This window comes from Somniosus microcephalus, chromosome 1 (genome assembly GCF_052327205.1).
Source record: "Somniosus microcephalus isolate GS21.2 chromosome 1, FLI_Smic_1.0, whole genome shotgun sequence".
NCBI lineage: Eukaryota > Metazoa > Chordata > Chondrichthyes > Squaliformes > Somniosidae > Somniosus > Somniosus microcephalus.
The window spans coordinates 258,597,308-258,621,723 of record NC_140987.1 but is presented as its reverse complement, the minus strand read 5'-3'; the positions used below and the strand labels follow the sequence as shown (position 1 = coordinate 258,621,723).

General features: G+C 44.5%; 1 protein-coding gene across 1 annotated transcript; it reads left to right on the top strand.

Annotated features, from left to right (window-relative positions):
• Positions 1 to 7,482: 7,482 nt before the first annotated feature.
• ndufb6 (NADH:ubiquinone oxidoreductase subunit B) lies at positions 7,483 to 23,950 on the top strand. The gene is made up of 4 exons (XM_085992776.1): positions 7,483 to 7,762; positions 18,614 to 18,706; positions 21,900 to 21,944; positions 23,753 to 23,950. The coding sequence occupies exons 1-4, from the start codon at positions 7,580 to 7,582 to the stop codon at positions 23,813 to 23,815; spliced, it is 384 nt and encodes a 127-aa protein (XP_085848902.1). The 5' UTR covers positions 7,483 to 7,579; the 3' UTR covers positions 23,816 to 23,950.
• The last annotated feature ends 466 nt before the right edge of the window (positions 23,951 to 24,416 follow it).

Here is a 24,416-nt window from a genome sequence, read left to right as displayed (position 1 = left end):
AGTATAGCCAGAGCCAAGTCCACGGCAACACGGGTGGCTTAGCTGTACGGTTGGGGGGGGGAGGGAGGAGGAAGAGTGGGAAAGCAATAGTGGTAGGGGATTCAATAGTTAGGGGAACAGACAGGTGTTTCTGCAGCTGCAGACATGACTCCAGGATGGTATGTCGCCTCACTGGTGCCAGGGTCAAGGATGTCACTGAGCGGCTACAGAACATTCTGAGGCGGGAAGGTGAACAGCTAGGGGTCGTGATCCACATCAGTACCAACAACATAGGTAGAAAGACAGATGAGGTCCTGCAGGCAAAGTTTAGGGAGTCAGGAAAGAGATTAAAAAGCAGGAAGTCAAAGGTAGTAATCTCCGGATTACTCCCGGTGCCACAAGCTAGTGAGTATAGAAATAGGAGGATAGAACAGATGAATGCACGGCTGGAGAGATGGCTGGAGGGAGGGCTACAGATTGCTGGGACATTGGGGCTGGTTCTGGGGGAGGTGGGACCTGTACAGGCCAGACGGGTTGCACCTCAACAGAGCTGGAACCAATGTCCTCACGGGGGGTTTGCTAGTGCTGTTGGGGAAGGTTTAAACTAATTTGGCAGGGGGGCGGGCACCAGGTTGTACCATTAGAAAGGGGAAACAAGGTGCACAAAGGATTGGGTGAGATAGATAGCATTAGAGTAAGAAATAGTATGGTATTAGGTGGGGTCAGACTAAGAGAGAATACAAGAAGGTCTAAGATAGGTTTACAGTGCATGTGTGTGAATGCACGAAGTGTGGTAAATAAAGTTGGTGAGCTGCAGGCGCAAATAGACATATGGGAATATGATATCGTGGCAATAATGGAGACCTGGCTCAAAGAAAGGCAGGATTGGATTTTAAATATTCCTGGATATAAGGTGTTCAGGAAAGAGAGGGAAGGAAAGAAAGGAGGTTGGGTGGCAGTATTGGTTAAGGAGAATGTTACAGTGCTGGAGGGAGAGGATGTCCTGGAGGGGTCAAGGACAAAATCTATTTGTTTAGAGTTAAGAAATAATAGAGGTGCCATTAAACTACCAGGTGTATTCTATAGGCTACCAACTAGTGGGAAAGATATAGAGGAGCAAATTTGCAGGGAAATTACAGAGAGGTGCAAGAACTATAGAGTAGTGATAATGGGGGACTTCAATTATCCTAATATAGACTGGGATAGTAATAGTGTAAAGGGCAGAGAGGGGGAAGAATTTCTGAAGTGTGTTCAAGTGAACTTTCTTGATCAGTATGTTTCCGGCCCAACAAGGAAGGAGGCATTGCTGGACCTGGTTCTGGGGAATGAGGTGGGCCAAGTGGAGCAAGTGTCAGTAGGGGAACATTTAGGGACCAGTGATCATAGTATCATAAGGCTTAGATTAGCTATGGAAAAGGACAGACAGAAATCTAGAGTAAAAATACTTAAATGGAGGAAGGCAAATTTCAGTGGGTTGAGAATGGATCTGGCCTGGGTAAATTGGAATCAAAGATTGGTAGGCAAAACTGTAATCGAACAATGGGCTGCCTTTAAAGAGATGGTTCGGGTACAGTCGAGGTACATTCCCATGAGGGGGAAAGGTAGGGCAACTAAAGCCAGAGCTCCCTGGATGACGAAAGAGATAGAGAATAACATGAAGCAGACAAAGAGTGCGCATGACAGATGTCAGGTTGAGAATACAAGTGAGAATCAGGCTGAATATAGAAGGTTCAGAGGGGAAGTGAAAAAGAAAATAAAGGGGGCAAAGAGAGAATAGATTGGCAGCTAACATAAAAGGGAATCCAAAAGTCTTCTATAGGCATATTAAATAATAAACGGGTAGTAAGAGGAGGGATGGGGCTGATTAGGGACCAAAAAGGAGACATATGCATGGAGGCAGAGGACATGGCTGAGGTGCTAAATGAATACTTTGCATCTGTCTTCACCAAGGAAGAAAATGCTGCCAAAGTCATAGTGAAAGAGGAGGTAGTGGAGATACTAGATGAGATAAAAATTGATAAAGAGGAGGTACTAGAAAGGCTGTCTGAACTTAAAGTAGATAAGTCACCAGGACCGGATGGGATGCATCTTAGAATGTTGAAGGAAGTTAAGGAGAAAATCGCGGAGGTGTTGGCCATAATCTTCCAATCCTCCTGAAATACAGGAGTGGTGCCAGAGGACTGGAGAATTGCAAATGTTACACCCTTGTTCAAAAAAGGGTGTAAGGATAAACGCAGCAACTACAGGCCAGTCAGTTTAACCTCGGTAGTGGGGAAGCTTTTGGAAACGATAATCAGGGGCAAAGTTAACAGTCACTTGGGTAAGTGTGGATTAATTAAGGAAAACCAGCACGGATTTGTTAAAGGGAAATTAGGGAGAGCATAAGATCCAAGGAGAGGACATATAAATTGGCCAGAAAAAGCAGTAATCCTGAGGATTGGGAGCAGTTTAGGATCCAACAAAAGAGGACAAAGGGATTAATTAAGAAAGGGAAAATAGAGTATGAGAGTAAGCTTTCAGGGAACATAAAAACTGACTGTAAAAGCTTTTATAGATATGTGAAGAGAAAAAGATTGGTGAAGTCAAGCGTAGGTCCCTTGCAGTCAGAATCAGGGGAATTTATAATGGGGAACAAAGAAATGGCAGACCAACTAAATACATACTTTGGTTCTGTCTTCACAAAGGAGGACACAAATAACCTCCAAAGATGTCGGGGAACATAGGGTCTAATGAAAGGGAGGAACTGATAGAAATCAGTATTTGTAGAGAAATGGTATAAGGGAAATTGATGGGATTGAGGACCGATAAACCCCCAGGGCCTGATAATCTACATCCTAGGGTACTTAAGGAAGTGGCCCTAGAAATAGTAGATGCATTGCTGGTCATCTTCCAAAATTCGATAGACTCTGGAACAGTACCCATGGATTGGCAGGTAGCTAATGTTACCCCACTGTTCAAAAAGGGTGGTAGAGAGAAAACGGGGAATTACAGACCGGTAAGCCTGACATCGGTAGTGGGGAAAATGCTAGAGTCCATTATAAAGGATGTAATAGCAGAGCACTTGGAAAAAAGTGACAGGATCGGACAAAGTCAACATGGCTTTACAAAAGGTAAATCGTGCTTGACTAAACTACTGGAATTTTTTGAGGATGTAACTGGTAAAATAGATAAGGGAGAACCAGTGGATGTGGTGTATTTGGATTTTCAGAAGGCTTTCGATAAGGTCCCGCATAAGAGATTAGCATGTAAAATTAAGGCACATGGGATTGGGGGCAAGGTATTGACTTGGATAGAGAACTGGTTGGCAGACAGAAAGCAAAGAGTTGGAATAAACGGCTCTTTTTCCGAGTGGCAGGCAGTGACTAGTGGGGTACCGCAGGGATCAGTCCTTGGACCCCAGCTATTCACAATATATATTAATGATCTGGATGAGGGAACTAGATGTAATATCTCCAAGTTTGCAGACGACACAAAGCTGGGTGGGCGTGTGTGCTGTGAGGAGGATGCCAAGAAACTCCAGTATGATTTGGACAGGTTGGGTGATTGGGCAAAAGCGTGGCAGATGCAATATAACATGGATAAATGTGAGGTTATCCACTTTGGTGTCAAAAACAGGAAGGCAGGTTATTATCTAAATGGCAATAGATTGGGAGAAGGGGAAACGCAACGAGACCTGGGCGTCCTTGTGCACCAGTCGCTGAAAGTAAGCATGCAGGTGCAGCAGGTGGTTAAGAAGGCAAATGGTATGTTGGCCTTCGTAGCGAGAGGGTTTGAGTACAGGAACAAGGCTGTCGTGCTGCAGTTGTACAGGGCCTTGGTGAGGCCACATCTTGAGTACTGTGTGCAGTTTTGGTCGCCTTATCTGATGAAGGATGTTCTTGCCATGGAAGGAGTGCAGCGAAGATTCACCAGACTGATACCTGGGGTGGCAGGAATAACGTATGAGGAGAGATTGGGTCGATTGGGCTTATACTCGCTGGAGTTTAGAAGAATGAGAGGGGATCTCATCGAAACTTATAAAATTCTAACAGGACTAGACAGACTAGATGCTGGAAGGATGTTCCCAATGGACGGGGAGTCCAGAACCAGGGGTCACAGTCTAAGGATAAGGGGTAAGTCATTTAGGACAGAGATGAGGAGGAATTTCTTCACCCAGAGAGTGGTGAACCTGTGGAATTCTCTGCCAAAGAAGGCAGTAGAGGCCAATTCATTAAATATATTCAAGAAGGAGTTGGATATATTTCTTAAGGCTAAAGGGATCAAGGGATATGGAGAGAAGGCAGGAACAGGGTACTGAATTTGGATGATCAGCCATGATCTCATTGAATGGCTGAGCAGGCTCGAGGGGCCGAATGGCCTACTCCTGCTCCTATCTTCTATATTTCTATGTAAATCGTGTTTAACTAACTTGATCAAGTTTTTTGATGAGGCAACAGAGAGGGTTGATGAGGGCAATGCGGTTGATGTGGTGTGCGTGGACTTCCAGAAGGTGTTTGATAAAGTGCCACATAATAGGCTTGCCAGCATGTTTAAGCTCATGGAATAAAAGGGACAAAGGCAGCATGGATACAAAATTGGCTAACTGGCAGGAAACAGAGAGTAGTCCACTGATTTTCTTGATATATATTAATGACTTGGACTTGGGTGTACAGGGCAGAAATAAAAATTTTACAGGTGACGCAAAACTTGGAAGTATAGTGAACAGTAAGGAGGATAGGGTTAGACTTCAAGAAGACATAGACAGGCTGGTGAAATGGGTGGACACGTGGCAGATGAAATTTAATGCAGAAAAGTGTGAAGTGATACATTTTGGTAGGAAGAATGAGGAGAGGCAATATAAACTGATAGGTACAATCCTAAAGCGGGTGCATGAACAGAGACACCTGGGAGTATATGTGCACAAATTATTGAAGGTGGCAGGGCAGGTTGAGAAAGCGGTTAAAAAAGCATACGGGATCCTGGGCTTCATAAATAGAGGCAGAGAGTGCAAAAGCAAGGAAGTTATGATGAACCTTTATAAAACACTGGTTCAGCCTCAACTGGAGTATTGTATCCAATTCTGGGCACCGCACTTTAGGAAGGATGTGAAGGCCTTAGAGAGGGTGCAGAAAAGGTTTACGAACATGATTCCAGGGATGAGGGACTCCAATTACGTGGATAGACTGGAGAAGCTGGGGTCGTTCTCCTTAAAGCAGACAAGGTTGAGAGGCGATTTGATAGAGGTGTTCAAAATCATAAGGGGTCTAGATAGAGAGAAACTGTTCCCATTGGCAGAAGGGTCAAGAACCAGAGGACACAGATTCAAGGTGATTGGCAGAAGAACCAAAGGCGACATAAGAAAAAACTTTTTTATGCAGCGAGTGGTTAAGCTCTGGAATGCACTGCCTGAGAGTGGTGGAGGCAGACCCAATCGTGGCTTTCAAAAGGGAACTGGATAAGTACCTAAAGGAAAAAATTTGCAGGGCCACGGGGAAAGGGCGGGGGAGTGGGACTAGCTGAAGTGCTCTTGCAGAGAGCCGGCATGGGCTCAACAGACAAAATGGCCTCCTTCTGTGCTGTAACCATTCTCGGATTCTATAAAACTGTGAAAGCAAGATGGTGCCAGACCCTGCACACTGTAATTTCATACTGTGGGAGAGGGGAATAAAGCTTCTTGATGGTTTACATGTAAGAAATTTTCCAGGCAGCTCCCTATAAATAAATATACTGGTGCAAAGAGCACAGGAAGGGCAACTGTAATTTCCAAAAGGGGGTTTCTGTCACCTGATGACTGGCAAGTGAGGGGAAGCAGCAGTCTTTGCTGACTGTGTGGTGTTAACAATAGTAATATGAGGAGTGGAGAAGCGCACTGTCCTCCCGGCCGGCGGGGGGAGGGGGGTGGCGAGGGAGAGGCGCACTGTCCTCCTCCCGGCCAGCAGGGGGAGTGAGTGAGAGGCGCACTGTCCTCCTCCCGGCCAGCAGGGGGAGTGAGGGAGAGGCGCACAGTCCTCCTCCCGGCCAGCAGGGGGAGTGAGGGAGAGGCGCACTGTCCTCCTCCCGGCCAGCAGGGGGAGTGAGTGAGTCCTTGTGTTCCAGCAAAGATCCAAACATCAGGGACCCAAAATAAATTTCACAGTAGGAACAACCAAAATTGAACAAACCACTAACTACACATACTTGGGCTTAAAAATCAGTTCTACGGGAAACTTCAAACTGGCTGTGAATGAACTGAAAGAGAAAGCAAGAAGGGCTTTCTATGCCATCAAAAAATCAATCCAAATAGAAATCCCAATTAGAATTTGGCTCAAAATTTTCAAATCAGTAATTGAACCAATTGCACTCTATGGCAGTGAGGTATGGGGACCGCTAACTCAACAAGAATTTGCAAAATGGGACAAACACCCAATTGAGATCCTACATGCAGAATTCTGTAAAAGTATCCTCCGGACTCAAAGGAAAACAGTAAACAATGCATGCAGGGCGGAACTAGGCCAATATCCATTAATAATCACTATCCAAAAAAGAGCCACCAAATTTTGGAATCACCTACAAATGAGCAACCCCCAATGCTATCACTACGACGCCTTGAAATGCCAAGAGCTGACCATAAAGAAGAATACCCTCAGTCAACTAGTCCTGGGACTCAGTGAAGTAACTACTAACAATACTAACAATAACCAGCCCCAGGACAGTGACAGGGTAACACAAAGAATTCGACCCAACACAATCGTCGCTAAGCAAAAGGAAAAATATCTGACATATTGGGCAGAAACAACAAAAACCCAAAGCAAACTCAATTGCTACTTGGCCCTAAACAGACAATACAACATAGCTGATTACCTGACCATGGTAAAGGATAACAAAATGAGAAGAACCTTGACAAGGTACAGACTCAGCGAACATAGCCTAGCGATCGAAAAAGGCAGACACAGGCAGACCAGGCTGCCAAGAGAAGACAGGATATGCTCTCACTGCAGTCAGGGAGTAGTGGAGACAGAGATGCACTTCCTCACAACCTGTGGAAAATATCAGGGCATCAGGGAGAATTTCTACCAAAAATTCTCACAAATATGCCCTGAATTCAGAAATCTGAATGACAACCAAAAACTCCCATTCCTACTGGGAGAGGAGAGAAGCTGTGTAACACTGGCGGCACACTACGTTACAGCTTGCCATGAACAGAGGGACAACCAGTAAACTAAGAAAAGAATATATATAAACAATGCAAATGTATATTTATATACTCAGGGATATACCTGTTTATACACTGTATGAATAGAACTGCGTTTATGTGCTCAACCATAAATGTATTTTGATGCTTTGGCAACATAAGATGTAACTTACCATGCCAATAAAGCGATTTGAATTGTGAATTGTGAGAGGCGCACTGTCCTCCTCGCGGCCAGCAGGGGGAGTGAGTGAGAGGCGCACAGTCCTCCTCCCGGCCAGGAGAGGGTGCCACACCGCCTGTGTGTGTGCTGGGGGCGGGGCGCTGTGTCGCCCGCAGAGTGCGCCGTGTGGTAACCCGGACGCGGTGTCGCGCTGTTGCCGATGCCCTGGTGACCGGGGTCTAGTTGCCGCTCTGTTGCTGGGCGCGCCGCCGCTGAGCGAGGTTGCCGAGATGCCGCTGGGTTACACGCCAGAGGAGAAGGTGCGGTTCCAGCAGCTGGTGACCCTGCGCCGCCGGTGGCTGAAGGACCAGGAACTGAGCCCGCGCGAACCCGTCCTCCCGCTCGACAGCAAAGGGCCTGTGGCCCGGTTCTTGGAGGGATTCCTGCAGCCGCGGAGCCTCTGGCGGGTTTATGTGAGTGTCCGAGTTAAAGCTCTGTTTGTAGGGCCGGGGGTTCTCACCGAGTGACACTGAGTTGTCACTCAGCACTGATTGACATTGTGACCTCAAACTGATTTTGACCTGTACGGATTGCATTGTGACCTCATAACTGATTGTGACCTCATGCGGATTGCATTGTGACCTCATGCAGATTGCATTGTGACCTGATAGGGATTGTGACCTCATGCAGATTGCATTGTGACCTGATAGGGATTGTGACCTCATGCAGATGGCGTTGTGACCCTGATACGGATTGCATTGTGACCTCATACTGATTGTGACCTCGTACGGATTGCATTGTGATCTCGTACACATTGGCCCGGAATTTGCGGTCGCCTTTGAAATTGACTGGAAGTTCAGGATTTCTGCATGCGCTAAATCTCGAACTTGCGATCTGTCTAGAAAGATGATTCGCTGCGACTTTCATATCCTCATTGCTGACGAAAAGTTGGGCTAATTGCCCACCAACTGCGCATCAGTTACGCTGGAAAATTTTACGGCCTCTTTGCACAGCGTAACAGGGGGATGGATGTGAAAATTGCAATTTCAGGTCCATAATAATTGAAAACGAACACCTAAAAGAACCTACCAGGCAGCTGTAAAAGCTCGGTTTGAGGGATGAGATCGTTTTAATCTTTTTTAATCTTGCAGAGTCAGTCTTCTCATTTCAAAATTGAATATCAATCGGAAAAACTGTATTGCCAGTTTTAAAAACTCTATCGATCTACTTTCCTTGACAAAAGGGTTTTGTCGTCACAATTCTGAGGTGACAGGGTTTTGCGTTCTAAGAGGGAAGGCCAGCCCCCCTTTCCTTTTGTTTCTCTCACACCTGGCAGCTATCTTTTGCCCTGCCAGTACACTTTACACCTAATCCCAGCCTATTACCATCTCGTCTAGCTTCTAATCTCTTTTACTTCTTTTGTTTCTTTTATTCTTTTGTCCGATCGCAGCCCTGCCTTCGATCTAGTTTCTTTTCTTTCCAGTTTTGAAGAAGGGTCCAACCGGAAACGTCAACTCAAATTTCTCTCCACGGATGTTGCCTGACCTGCTGAGTTTTTCCAGCATTTTCTGTTGTTATTTCGGATTTCCAACATCTGCAGTATTTTGCTATCGTCTTTATACTGAGGCTGTCGGGTCGCTGTGCTTCACTCCGCTGTAGCTGGATTCCAATTGATCTGTATCTTCCTTTTAAAGCATATTAGTCAAACGGGGCTTTCTATGTTTCCTGATTGATTAGTGAAAGGAGCACAACGATATGCCCCTGGGATCCGTGGGCCACTACTGTATGGGTAACCGGGAGAGCTTCTTCTCCCCGAGACGGACCCTCTGATATCAAGGGTCGACGTCCGCCTTATTCCCAATCAGTCACTCGGAGTCCGGAGGTTCGTTCAGTAAAGCAACTTTATTTACAAGCCGGCAGGGGAGACACTCATGCTGGGATGAATGCTCTCCGATCGCTAAGATCCCCTGCCTTATATACAGTTTTTTTGTTCTAAGTCGTGGCTTACATCATGCAGTTGATTTCGGGTGCAAATTCTTGCGACCCGTGTGCACGTTTTGACCGTTACATAGTCCTGTGACCCCATACGTTATCTTTACCACATTCCTCAATTGGTAGCTAGAAGTTTGGGCACATTAATCAGGTAGCAACTGACAGTTTGACCATTTGACCACATTATTTAATTATTAGCTGACAGTTTGTGCCCATTAGTCAGGTAGCCACTGACAGTTTGACCATTTGGCCACATTCCACCATACATCCAGTGTACATGTCCCATAGGGAAGTATGTTCGGTTCCTAAATTCCCTTATTTTAGTCCATTTAACTCTTTCAGTCTCCCCTTTTGGTCCTGATTAATCCCTCTTAATCATTGACCAACCCGGTTATTTCTCCTATTATGGTGTCCTGCTGGGGTGGTGATCAAATCCAACCCATTGGGTCACCTTGTTTATATAATCATATTATCCTCCTGATTTCTAGGCCCCCTACATCCTTTCCATCGACATATTATCCATCCAATTACATAGGTTATAAGCATTAATGTTATTAGTACTATACATCCGTTAAGCAGGTCTTTCTCCCAAGCCTTCGCTCGTTTATAGTAATAGTCCGTCTGCTCGATGGGAATCTGCCCAGGAGGTTTCTGTAACAATTACCACCGAACGACATACATTGCTACTTTATCAAGGTCATGTACATTTCTTCCATTGCCTTCTTTCTTTTTTGTTTTCTATGTTTTTTACAGGCGGCACATGCTGCTATTCCCATTCCTATCGCCAAAACCAATTGTACTATAACTAGTATGTGAAACATAATGCGGCTCCAGGGGTGGATGTTGACATTCATCCCCCAATCCCACAGCTTCTTATACCATGGAACCTCCTGTAGTTCTACTTCTGTGTCCCTTTCTAGTTCCCCAAGGTTCCTTTGCAACATTACGTATTGTTTCACCATTTTACTTAAATCCTCTTTCATCTCTTGCAGATCCTCTTGCAGGTGGGGTATCGGAGCCCCCACTGGATCTTCATAATTGACCAATTCATCCTTTAGACTATCTGGCACATTTAGTTTCATTTCCTCCCTTGAGTGTACATACACCAATCTGGTGTGTCCAATTGTCACAGGGATCTTTGGTGTGAAGCAGAAGTTAGGCATTGTGATTACACATACAAGGTTACTCTATTGGTACTCAGTCTCTGTGGTGGCTATACAATACTCCCCTCTGCTTCTATATCCCGAGCGGGTGTGATGGTGAGCGACGTGATAATTCCAACGTGCACCCCTCTGTCTTATTATAGCCGCACTCATCCTTAGGGCCTTCTCCTACTGGATGTGGGCATATCGTAAGCGTACCTTTCCCATGGCATCCGTTTAGGGAGACTCCTCTTACAGTACCATTCTTCCTGATGGCATAGGTATCAATTAGATAGTATCGGAGGTATGTCTCACCCCTCACTATGACTATGTTTGTTACCTGGTACTGTGGGTATGGAGTTGTCTAGTCTCACCACTGGTATGAGTACCATGCCTATCATTGCTGTCATTTCTGCTTTGCATTTTTGTATCACTGGATATATTCTGGTCATCCCCTTGAGGGTACAAGCACTCAGAGGGCCTGGATTCTGGCTCAGGCCATAGAGCTGTGTGCTGTTAATCCAGTCTGGTACCTCACCTCGTTGTATCTGTGCCAGATTGTGTTTTAACTGTCCGGTGGTCCATTGGCCATAGGCATGGCACAAGCCTCTCCCTACCCCATCTTTTGCCTGTTCCTCATCTCTATGGTTTAGTTTGTTGATCGTGCTAGCATGGTCTTCTATAACTTTGATCCCCTCGAGTAATTTCCTTATCGTATGTTCTCCCAACTACGATCCTTGTTGAACCAAACCAGTTTCTTTCTCTAAAATCTGTTGTATTACCCTTTGTAATTGTTCCACACTACTCTGGACTCCTTGTATATCGAGGGCATTAATGAATGACGTCCCCGTATCTATTCCCGTGATTTATTCCTCTTAATTCTTTGGTGGAATGCAGCATGTCCCCTGAAACTAGTAGCCCCTGTTGCATCAGCAGCTTGGTTAATTACATTCCTTATCATATATGCATACAACTCTCTAGTTTTAGTAAATCTTTCACAATATCCTGGCCATTGTAACATGGTTAAGTTCATTAGTACCGGTACAATTTCGTGTCTCACGTTATCATACAATTGTTCTCCCTCGGTAAATAACACCCGTCCATTTTCGGGCCCAGGCGTCAATTTCGGACACCGTCGTTCTTCAGGTGTCGTTGTGATTGGGGGGTGTTGTTGGTTCTAGGGTGGTTACTTGTGGTGTGATCCTTGTTGTTGTTGGTTGAGGTGTTGTAACGGCGTGTACAATGGTCCATCTTATGATATCGTCCGTGCAGCTCAGGACATATCCTCCCCCTACTTGACCCAACACCTGCCAGTGTCTATTACATCTTACCATATTGCTGGTATCTGTCATTCTACAGGGTCCGCATGGTCGTTGATCCACGTTCACCCAGATACCCTTACACCTGTAACATCCTTTTCCTTGTTTTTCACACTCGTAACTTTGTGATATAATGAAGTTCCTCATGGAGTCTCCACTAGGGGATCTTAACTTGCAGTCCATTTCTTCCAGCCCGTTATTTGGGCTTATAAGTGTTGTCATCAGAGTAGTTATGATAATCCATCTCACTGGATCCATGTTTACCTGTAATTTAAACAGAGGTCTGGTTGTCTTCCGAGCTCTTTCCCCTAGAGGAGAGGGTAGAATGGGGGTCTTTAGTGTTAAATGGTTTCACTTGGGTCCAGTGCTTCCATCGCATACCCGTCGGTTCCTGTAGATAAACACACGTATCACTTGTCGTTAATACAGTATATGGCCCCATCCAACGGGGTTCCATTCCCTTTCTTCCGATAACTTGTGTCATTACTTGTTGACCTATTCTGGGCAACTCGTCTGGTTTAAGTCCAGCATTCTGCCTTTCTAGATCTTTAATCTGTTGTTGGTTCCTTACTTCTTTATTTAGTGCTTGTACCTCCTGATTTAGTTGTACTAAGTATCGCCTTAATCTATCTTGTACTGGTCCTGGTTCTCCCACCCCTCCAGCCAAATCCTCTGGTAGTCTCATAGCTCGTCCTGTCATTAATTCATAGGGGTCAGTCTGGTCGTTCGTCCTGGAGTGGCTCGCAGCCTCATTAGTATGCTGGGTAATAATTCCGACTATCCCTTCCCTGTTTCTTGGATGGCTTTTCCCAGCGTGTTTTTCAGTGTCCTATTCATTCTTTCTACCATCCCCAAGCTCTGGTGGTGATACGGTATATGGTATTTTTGTGTTACGTGTAACAGCTTACAGGTTTCTCTCATTATTTTACCGGTAAAGTGAGTGCTGTTGTCTGAGTCAATTTACAGGGGCACTCCCCAATGGGGTATAACCTCGGTAGCCAATATTAGTGCAACTGTTTTTGCAGAGCAATCTCGGGTGGCAAAGGCTTCCACCCACCTGGTAATTTGGTCAATTATTACCAAGCAATATTTCTTTTCCCCGGTCCCCGGTAAAGTCAATTTGTAGGTTTTCCCAGGGTCCTTGGGGCCTGGGTTGGTTTGCTACTCTAACTCTACATCGCTGTCCTACATTATTCTTAGCGCATATTATACAGCGGTGGCAATATTTTGCTACTTCCCGACTCATCTTTGGCCACCACCAGTACTGTGTCAGTAGGTGCAACATGTTACTGCTGCCAGTATGTGTTACACCATGGTATAGCGCCATCAGTTGTTGTCTGCAACATTCCGGTGCCACCACCTGGTTACGGGGGCCCCATTTCCAAATATTCCATCTTGCGGTCGGGCGCCAGCTTGTTTCCATCTCTCCTTTTCCTCTTTACTAGTATTTTCTTGTACCTCCATTATATTCACTTCCTGTACCCCACTGACTGTCATGACCATATTTATTTCATTTTTGAACGCATCCCCTGGTTGCATTTCTTCCACAGCTAGTTTGGCGGCTAGATCTGCATATACCTATTCCCTATAGGGGCCTGGTCCTGGGGTTCCTGTGAGTCCATATCCTCTATCTTTGTGTGGGCTTTTATTTTAATTACCGCTGCCTCTAAAGGTGCCTGTGCAGCCTTAACTAACCTTTCTATTAGTTTTCCGTGTTTTACTACCTCTCCCGTAGAGGTCATGTACCCCCTTCTGGCCCATAGTGTCATATAATCATGCACCACTCCGAAGGTGTAACGGCTGTCGGTATAAACATTTATCCATTTGTTTCTTGCTATTTCCAACACTTTTATTAAAGCCACTAGTTCTGCTACCTGTGCTGACTTATCCCCATAAAGGGCTCCTTTTAACAGGGCCTTTCCTTCTTGATTCACTACTGCCCACCCTGTTCTGGGTCCGCCGTTGATATACTTTCGGGATCCATCTACATAGATGACCATATGGGGATTTTCCGGTGGGTCTCCCTTTACTCCACTCCCTCTTTCTTCCTCCATTTCCATCTGACACCTGCGCTCTTCTCCTTCCGTCAATATTCCCGTGGCGGGATTAACCCCGGTAAGTTTTTGTATTATCACAGTTCCATCCCTGGGGAGGAATATAGCTTCCCATTTAGCTTTCCTGCTATCCGATATAGTCCGCAATTTTCCTGTGTTGAGTAGTTCCACTAATGTATGTTGAGTATGCAAAATTACCTTTCCCATCATCACTATTGGTTCGCTTACTCGCACCGCCCAGGTGGCGCAATCTATTGCAGCCACACATCGTGGCATTGCCTTCGCTACTGGGTCTTTTTTTGCAGAGTAATACGCAACGGGTCTCTGTTTCACTCCGTGATCTTGCATTACCACGGCTGAATAACTCTCATGATCTAAATCACAATATAGGTGGAAGGGTCGAGTGGGACCTGATAATCCTAGGGCAGGGGCAGTTATTAATTCCTGTTTAAGGGCCCTATATGCTTCCTCCTGCTCCGTCTCCCATTCTATCTTATCAGTGGCGGGTCTCCCCCCCCGTCCCCCCCCTTTAACTAACCGTTGAATTGGCTCTGCTTTCCCTGCAAAGTCTGATATAAAATTCCTGCAGTAATTAAATAGTCCCAACACTTTCCTCACTCCCCGGACGGTCACTGGCCTTGGCATGTCTTTTATGGCTGCCTTTTGTTCCTGCGGGAGTGCCTTATACCCCTGGCTCATTTTGTGCCCTAGATACTTTACTTTGGACAGTCCAACCTGTGCCTTTTTGGGTTCAATTTAAAGCCAGCTTTCTTAAGTGTCTGGAGGGTGGCTAGTAATGCTCCCATGTGTCCTTTGGCATCCTCTGATGCAATCATTATGTCATCGACATATTGGAGTAGGGCGCTCTGGTACCTTGATAGGTCTCAGTACACGGTAGAATATAGTGGACTATTATTGAACCCCTGCGGGACCCTGGTCCATGTATACTGTCTATCCCTGACAGTAAAGGCGAATTTCCCTTGTGATTCCTCTGCCAATGGTATGGACCAGAACCTGTTCGCTATATCCAAGACTGTAAATAATTTAAAGTCTGGTTTCAGACCATTAAACATCTTACTCAATACAGCCTACACAAATTTACACCAACCAGAATTTCACCGTGGCCACAGTGAAAGTCTGCTTTTAATAGGTTAATTAACCTCAATAACTGCAATTCAATCCAGATCAAAAAATTTTTTTTAACTAACCAGTATCAGTTGGAAAAGAAAGAAACGATAGCCACATTAACAAAGAAACAATTGTAAACATTCAAATTCATTTTCTTCCAGGCACATTGGCAACTGTGACTTCAAGGCTGAAGCTTATCTTTTGTAAAACAATTAACAAACTTAAAACAACACACACTTGTCCATCCTTCAAGACAAGTCTTCAAAGGGTTAAACAGCTTTTAGCTCTCTGTACAAAAGAGTGGGTGGAGCTATAACACACCAGACATTTTTTTTTTTAAGGACAGACTTTCAGACAAACAGAATACTGTAACTTCTTAAACATCCATAGTCAGGAAAACTTTCACACTTTAACATACACTTTCACACAAACTGAGATCCCAGCATTTTTTAAGGTTCCTTTCACTCAGCAATCGTGTTTTATTTGTTTCAGCACAGACGTTAATAACTTCCGTGTCGGTAAAACGTTAGGTTTCTCTTTCTGAATCATCCTAATCAACCTCCTCACTATCATTCCTTCCACTATGCACTGACCTTGTCTTCATTACTGCGGCACACTTGGCGCCTCCCTTTTTCACTGTTCCACTAACTCCTCTTTTTCCCTCTCCCGTGTGGCCCCAATCTTACACATTTTTCAGGTGGCCCTGACAAAGAACCACTAGGGTTTTCTCCTCCTTATTCTCGCTCTCCCCACTCCACCATTCCCTCCGTCGGTCGTGAACCCATTCAGGATCCCACCTTCCTTTCCCATTCTCCTCCTTAACTTGCCATCGTATCCCTTTTTTTTTAACCATCTTTTCCTTAACTTTCTCGCACTTATCGCGCACAAATTCATACGGCAAGTTACGTTACGCCGTCCTGTTTGTCCGTCGATTTCTTTCCCAGCCATTTTCTAGTCGCTTGGAAATTTCCGAGAGGTTTTCTCACTTCCCCGGGGTCTTTTTACCCCGTCCCTACCGGAATTTCCGTTATCTGATACTATCGCGTACAAACTAGTACAGGCGTTTAGATCTTTTGGCATCCTTTTTGTTCGCCATCCTTTTAGGGTGGATTTGCTAGTTCCCCCCTCGTTTGTTACCTCCGGGGCTCCCCCGGACCTGTTACCTCCGGGACTCCCCCGGACCTTCAGGGACCTTTCCCTGCTTACGTGGTTTTAACTCCGCCTAGATTGGATTCTCCCTATATCCAATCCTATATAACCCGAGCTCCTCAACTTATTCAGACATTTTCATTTCTACAATGTCCTAGCATGCACCCAAGTTGCTTTATTTACATATCCGGACACCGCCTAGATTCATTGGATCTCCGGCCCTGGGTTTCGATACGAGGAGACAATGTCTCTACTCAGCCCATCCGGTAGATCCTGCCGACCATGCCAAGTTGTAAGGGTAAAACCGGGAGAGCTTCTTCTCCCCGAGACGGACCCTCTGATATAAAGGGTCGACGTCCGCCTATTCCCAATCAATCACTTGGAGTCCGGAGGTTTGTTCAGTAAAGCAACTTTATTTACAAGCCGGCAGGGGAGACACTCATGCTGGGATGAATGCTCTCTGATCGCTAAGATCCCCTGCCTTATATACAGTTTTTTTGTTCTAAGTCGTGGCTTACATCATGCAGTTGATTTCGGGTGCAAGTTCTTGCGACCCGTGTGCACATTTTGACCGTTACATAGTCCTGTGACCTCATGTTATCTTTACCACATTCCTCAATTGGTAGCTAAAAGTTTGGGCACATTAGTCAGGTAGCCACTGACAGTTTGACCATTTGGCCACATTCCACCATACTTCCCTATGGGATATGTACACTGGATATATGCTCAGTTCCTAAATTCCCTTATTTTAGTCCATTTAACTCTTTCAACTACGCTGTGCACAAGTCTGCAGCATTTCAAAGCAAGTTTTCGCTTGGGGCTTTGCACCAAGTAAATGCGCATTTCGTTCGGAGGCCGGCAGCGTACTCCATAGATACGCCACCAACCTCAATTTCAGGGCCATTGTGGCCGCGCACACATTGTGGCACTGCTCCGCATGTGGCTGGGTTAAAACCCACTGAGCCCTGTATATTTAATCCTGTCCTTGGCCCAGGCAGATGGCCAAGTGTTAAAACTGGTTTGCAACTGATCTGGCTCTCTCGAACATTAAATGTCACTCCTAACATTCTCTGCAGGTTTGATCATCAATCATTTCTCACTCGTATTGGTGTGTTTAAAAAATAAAAAAAAATAAAAAAAATTGCCTATTTTAAATACAACCATGCTTTATTTTATATTTTATTTTATTTAAGCCCAGCAATTCAGATCTATTTGCACATATATTTTGTGCATTCCGGTTTGACCTGTTTGAATTTCGGGGGCTGGAAATTTTGCAAACAGCTGTTCTTAGGGCTGTGGCCTCATAAATCCAAACAAGATCTGTGAGTATCAGCAACTTGAAATATATCCAAATTAATGGAAACATTCATTTAAACATTATCTGTGGTCAGCAAGGATAAAATGTCCTGTTTTTTAATGTTTTAACAGGTTTATGTACTATTGTTTAACATTCCCAAGTCAGGGGTGTTTCCCAGTCCAGTCGGAGCAGATATTGTGCTGCCTGCTCACTAGCTATTGACTGCTCGTGATTTTTCCACCCTCCCCCAAATTTCTTTCCTTCCATGCTTTCTTGAAGGTATGGATTCCTTCACTGGGGTACAGTTCTTTTAGTAGTCACCGTTCAGCACCTTACTCAAATGGCCACTATTCACGTGACTATCAACAGGCAATCCTGCTGTGGAAGGTATCACCGCTTCGCTCAATGCAATCCTCACCCAATGTCCACAGCTGACGACTTCCAGTCAGGATTGTGTGCCATGCCCTTTTTCCCCTTTCCTAATCCAGAGGCCAATTGTAGCTCCTCTACAGGTAAAAAAAATATATATATATAGTTAAAAGTCCAATAACTGCACTTACTGGGTGTGGCATTGCCAAACTTTAAAGCATTGAGCAGCGATTACACTTGCTCCTTGCATCTGTGAGGTGGAGTAAGACAATTAAATGCCTCAACGTGTACAGCCTCGTGGCCTCTGACTACTGTCAGTTTCTACTGATTGTGATGACCTGGTGGAACAGCCAGAGCTTCCAGTTAGTAGAAATTGAAAGGTAACAGGTGTTCATGGAATTCAGAGAAGTGGTGGGTCGTAGGGTGAGATGGAAGACTCGCTCTGTACACAATTTGGGGGTTCCATAAATGAGCCCTGCGAATAGGAATAATGGCTGGATTACCAGGGCAACACACAAGTAATTGCCCAAGTATTTACCTTGGAGTTTGTCAAGAGTGCGTACACTCCATTCCTTCTGTATACCCCATCAGCATAATTCACCCGCAGTAATTTAGCAATGTGAGGTTAAATTAAAAAGATTGCTTTAAGCAAGGAGAAACTGAAAGCATGCACTCTCTCATCAATAGTTTTGATTGTGAAGTTGATCAGGGACTATAAGCTATTTCTAAACAATTATTTGAGTGTTCTAATTTAGGGTCCCAAAGTGGCACCTTTCTAAACCATTTTGAATGATCTATTTCTAAATTTTTCAATTCCTGTCAAGTCTTTGATGTAAATGTTTTCATTTTGTATGTGTTTTTTAAAATATTTCAGACCTATAAGACGTGCAATGCAGGCTGGTGGACTTTCACCCGGTTACTGATTCCTGCCTGGATTGTCCATTACTACGTGAAGTACCATGTTGCAGTAAGTACTGATACAAAGACTTACAGTATAGACTTCTTAATTATTGGCAAATCTAGACGAAGAGCTAAAGAAAGAACTTTGACGTGTAGTCACTGATGTAATATAGGAATCGCAGTAGCCAATTTGCACACAGCAAGGACCCACAAATGAGATAATGACCAGATAATCAGGTTTTTTTTTTTTAGTGATGTTGGTTGGGGGATAAATATTGGCCCAGGACGCCAGGGAGAACTCCCCAACTCTTCTTCAAAAACAATGCCTTGGGATCCGCCAGGAGTGAATTTAGGAAACACTTCTACACTGCAAAGGGTGGTAGAAGTTTGGAACTCTCTTCTGTAAATGCAGTTGATGCGGGGTCAGTTGTTCATTTTAAATCTGAGATTGCTAGAGTTTTGTTAACCAAAGGTATTAAGTGATAGGACAAAGGCAAGTAGATGGAGTTAGGTCACAGATCAGCTATGATCTCATTGAATGGCAGAACAGGCTCAAGGGGCTAAATGGCCGACTCCTGTTCCTATAACAGTGTAGCAGCGCTACCTCAGTGCTGCATTGAAGTGTCAGCCTATATTTTGTGTTCAAGTCTCTGGAGTGGGACACCAGAATTCCTTGCTCTTTGAATACAGCCATGGGATCTTTAACTTTCACCTGAACCACTGGAACAAGCAATGCTGAACTCCCTCAATGTTACACTGGAGTGTCAGCCTGGATTGGCGTCTCAAACCCTGGGGAATTTGAGACAGAAGAGACTGTGAGGTTAGGAATGCCAATAGGTGAAGGACTAATGGTGGAGGCATTAATGTACTTATAGCCTTTGGTTAGAGCCACATGAAATGTAAATACAAACATACAAAATTGAGGGGCAGGAAAAGATCAGCTGGTCCATCAAGCCTGCCCCGTACCATGATGGCCACAGCATCATGACTAAACACTTCTTCTTTCCTCCAACCTCCATAGAAACATAGAAGATAGGAGCAGGAGTAGGCCATTCGGCCCCTCGAGCCTGTTCCGCCATTCAGTGAGATCATGGCTGATCATCCAAATTCAGTACCCGGTCCCTGCTTTCTCCCCATATCCCTTGATCCCCTTAGCCTTAAGAAATATATCTAACTCCTTCTTGAATATATTTAATGAATTGGCCTCAACTGCCTTCTGTGGTAGAGAATTCCACAGGTTCACCACTCTCTGGGTGAAGAAATTCCTCCTCATCTCAGTCCTAAATGGCTTACCCCTTATCCTTAGACTGTGACCCCTGGTTCTGGACTCCCTGTCATCGGGAACATCCTTCCTGCATCTAGTCTGTCCAGTCCTGTCAGAATTTTATAAGTTTCAATGAGATCCCCTCTCATTCTTCTAAACTCCAGCGAGTATAAGCCTAATCGACCCAATCTCTCTCCATACGTCATTCCTGCCATCCCAGGTATCAGTCTGGTGAATCTTCGCTGCACTCCGTCCATGGCAAGAACATCCTTCCTCAGATAAGGCGACCAAAACTGCACACAATACTCGATGTGGTCTCACCAAGGCCCTGTACAACTGCAGCAAGACATCCTTGCTCCTGTACTCAAATCCTCTCACTATGAATGCCAACATACCATTTGCCTTCTTAACCACCTGCATGCTTACCTTCAGCGACTGGTGCACAAGGACACCCAGGTCTCGTTGCACTTCCTCTTCTCCCAATCTATTGCCGTTCAGATAATAATCTGCCTTCCTGTTTTTGCCACCAAAGTGGATAACCTCGCATTTATCTACATTCACAGCCATATAATCTCCTGGGAGATGCTGAAATAACAGGAAAAAACCCCAGGGCCAATAAGGGGAAAAAAACTGCAAATTTCCTCTCCGACCCCTTCCTCAGGCAATCGAAACCAGTCCAGGAGGCAGTGTCTTTGAAGAAGCAAGGTTTTAATTGCCGCGATGTTTAGTTGCAATGAACATGGTGTGCACTGAGGGTGTCAAATGTAGAGTTAAATCATCAGCAAAGGAGCGGATCAAGTCAATCGAGGGAAGGTTATTTGATCTGAAAGAACAGAGTGAGAGAGAGAACAGAGCCTTGGAAAACTTGATGGAGAAAGAGGACAACCCATCAGTTTGGCTGCAGCAACACAAATATAGCAATTGGAGAGGAAACTAGAAGGTAGCCACAAGCACAGCTTAGGTAGAAGAACATGTAATGGCAACTAATTTAGAAGCACAAACCGTACCAACAACTTTGGAAATAATCTAGGTGCTGACGAAGGAATCACAAAAAATTTTCAAGAGCATTTTAAAAAGTTGCTCAGCAAGATTACAAGTGGAATCGCCATGCCAGAAATCATACTGGTGGCCACTGATTGGGCCACGACTTTCAAGCCCGTGGATTATTTGAGAGTTAATGGCAGCTTCCATAACTTTTTAAAGTGCTGACTTGGGGGAGCAATAAGGTGGTAGTAGTTAGGGTAGCAGGAATTGTCTTTTTTAGGGATTGGATGAACACAAGTAAATTTGCAATAGGGAGGAAAGGTGTAGAATGAGTAAATTTGGAGGCGCACATCTTGAGGACAAATGGGATACGTATCAGGATCATCAAAGTCTATATTTAATTGTTTTCAAATCGCTCCATGGCCTCGCCCCTCCCTATCTCTGTAACCTCCTCCAGCCCTACAACCAACAGTTCCTTTAAGCTGCGTGGCTGCGCAGCGCTCCAGGGATCCCGCACAGCTGGCTTTTCAATGCAAAAACCACGTGCGCGTGGTATTTTGAATGACCCGCGCAGCCCCCCAAAAAATTAGAGGGAACATTGCCTACCACCCTCCAAGATCTCCACGCTCCTCCAATTCTGGTTTCTTGCCCATCTCCGATTTTCTTCGCTCCATCATTGGCGGCTGTGGCTTCAGTTGCCTAGGTCCTAAGCTCTGGAATTCCCTCCTTAAAATTCTCTGTCTCTCTCCTTTAAGATGCTTCTTAAAACCTACCTCTTTGACCAAGCTTTGGCCATCTGTTCTAATATCTCCTTATGTGGCTCAATGTCAAATTTTGTTTCATAATGCTCCTGTGAAGCCCCTTGGGACGTTTTACTATGTTAAAGGAGCTATATAAATGCAAGTCATTGTTAATTGTATTCGGTATTTGCCTATAATTGGGGTCCTTAGAGATAACAAAAAATCTAGGAAGAGCTTTTTCAATTCTTAAATCTGTGGTTTCTGTTCCACAGACTAAACCGTATGGCATCGTGACTGTGAAGCCGAAGATTTTCCCGGTATGTTACATTGTTAACTGATTAACAACATTAGTTTAATTAATTCTGGTATTCACCTTTTCTGGGAACAAGATGGGCTGTATGCATTCATGTAAAATATGTATCTTCAATGTAATAAGATGGTGAGAAGGAGAGATAAAGAAAAACTGAGAATGATGGAAATCTGAAATGGAACCAGGAAATGCTGGCGGCCGTGGATTCACACCCCAACACTTTTATTTATCAAACAAAACTTAGGGGGTCCATGTGCATATATCATTAAAATGTCATGAACAGGTACAGAAAATAATCAAAAAGGCTAATGGAATGCTGGCCTTTATATTTAGAGGACTAGAATACAAGGAGGTAGAAGATGTACTACAGCTATACAAAGCCCAGGTTAGACCACTCCTGCAGTACTGTGTTTCGTTCTGGGCACCACACTTTAGGAAGGATATATTGGCCTTGGAGGGAGTGCAGCGTAGGTTTACTAGGATGATACCCGGACTCCACAGGATGATACTTGGACTCCATGGGTTAAATTACAAGGAAACGATTACACAAACTAGGGTTGTATTCCCTAGAAATTAGAAGGATAAGTGGTGATTTGATCAAAGTTTTCAATATATTAAGGGGAACTGATAGAGTGGATAGAAGCTATTTCCGCTGGTTGGGGAGTCTCGGACTAGGGGACATAGCCTAAAATTTAGAGCCAGGCCTTTCAGGAGTGAAGTTGGGAAACACTTCTACACACAAAGGACGGTAGAAATTTGAAACTCTCTTCCGCAAATGATACTGGGTCAATTGTTAATTTTAAATCTGAGATTGATAGATTTTTGTTAAAACCTTTGGTTAAGGGATATGGGGCGAAGGTGGGTATGTGGAGTTAGGTCACAGATCAGCCATGATCTCATTGAATGACGGAACAGGCTCAAGGGGCTAAATGGTCTCCTCCTGTTCTATGTTCCAGAGTCTAAACCGAAGTAATGACAGGAGATTCTGCACGGAAAATTACGGATGGTTATCTCTACATTTTTGTGCTGCTTTTTAATTTGTAACATTTTATTTTAGGGGTATATAGTAGCATGGATGAGGAACTATTAAAGCAACTGTGTTGCAAAATTTTTTTGGTGCAATGAGATTGAGAGAAAATTTAAATTATGGAGCGAGGTTTTTGTTTAATATGATTGCTGAGTAACGGAAATAGAAAATAAATCAATTAGCACAAAAACTCAAGACTTGAAACACTTAACCAGTGAGGAAGAAGAAAATTGGCTCGAGCAGTTAAGATAGAAACAAGGAATTTTATTATAAAGAATAACATGCTCTGGGCTTTCAAATCGAGTGAGAATCTGGTGAGCTAATTGCACATCTGATGTCTGTCCTCTTCATGTTCTTAGCAATGAATGATGGCTATTGCCATCACCAGTTAAAAAGGTAGCAAGTGCCCCCTTCTTAAAGGGGCACAACCAATAGACTGTAAATTAAACAAAAAATTTAATGAAACTTAAAAAATCTAATTTTATTCCGAGGCGTAGTGAAGCACTCCAGTCCCTCCGGTGCCCACCGGTCGCAGAAGGCCTCAAGCGTACCGGTGGACACCGCGTGCTCCATCTCCAAGGACACCCGGGCATGAACGTAGCTGTGGAAGAGAGGCAGGCATTCGGGCATAGCTTGCTGCACTTGGTATTCCCAGGCGGTCTCCCACCCAAGTACTAAACAGGCCTGACTCTGCTTAAATTCAGAGATCAGACGAGGTCGGGCATGCCTGCCTATAGTAGTAAGGTTGTACACACATCTGATGTCTATCCTTTGGTTGGTCCCTTCAGGGTGACACAGTTTTGGAGACGGGAGAAGTTGTTCCACCATTGAAAGAAGATGAGCATCACTGATGCCACTGATCAGAGGACAAAGGCACATAAGGATGTCTAGAGTAAATGGCTGGACGATTAACTTCAGAGGAAAGACACAGATACAGTTGCTCCTTTTCAAAGACTTATTTATCATTAAATGCTGATTTACCAGGATGCAGAAGGCTGTTTTTTATTTATACACAGTTTATAAAACACTGCTGCCCGTATCGTAACTTGCACCCTCCGCGATCTCTGCGCTCCTCCAATTCTGGCCACTTGAGCATCCCCGATTTCCATCGCTCCACAATTGGTGGCCGTGCCTTCAGGTGCCTGGGCCCTAAGCTTTGGAATTCCCTCCCTAAAATGATAAAAGGTTTCAATAGGATGGATACAGCAAAGCTGTTTCCTCTGGTGGGGGAATCCAGAACAACGGGGTGCATTAGAGCTAGGCTATTCGGGAGTGAAATCAGGAAGCACTTTTTCACACACACAGGGTAGTACAAATCTGGAATTCTCTACCCCAAAAAGCTGTATATGGTGGGTCGATTGAAATTTTCAAGGCTGAGATTGATTAGATTTTTATCAGGTAAGGGTATCAAGGGATATGGATCAAAGGCAGATAAATGGAGTTCAGGTATTG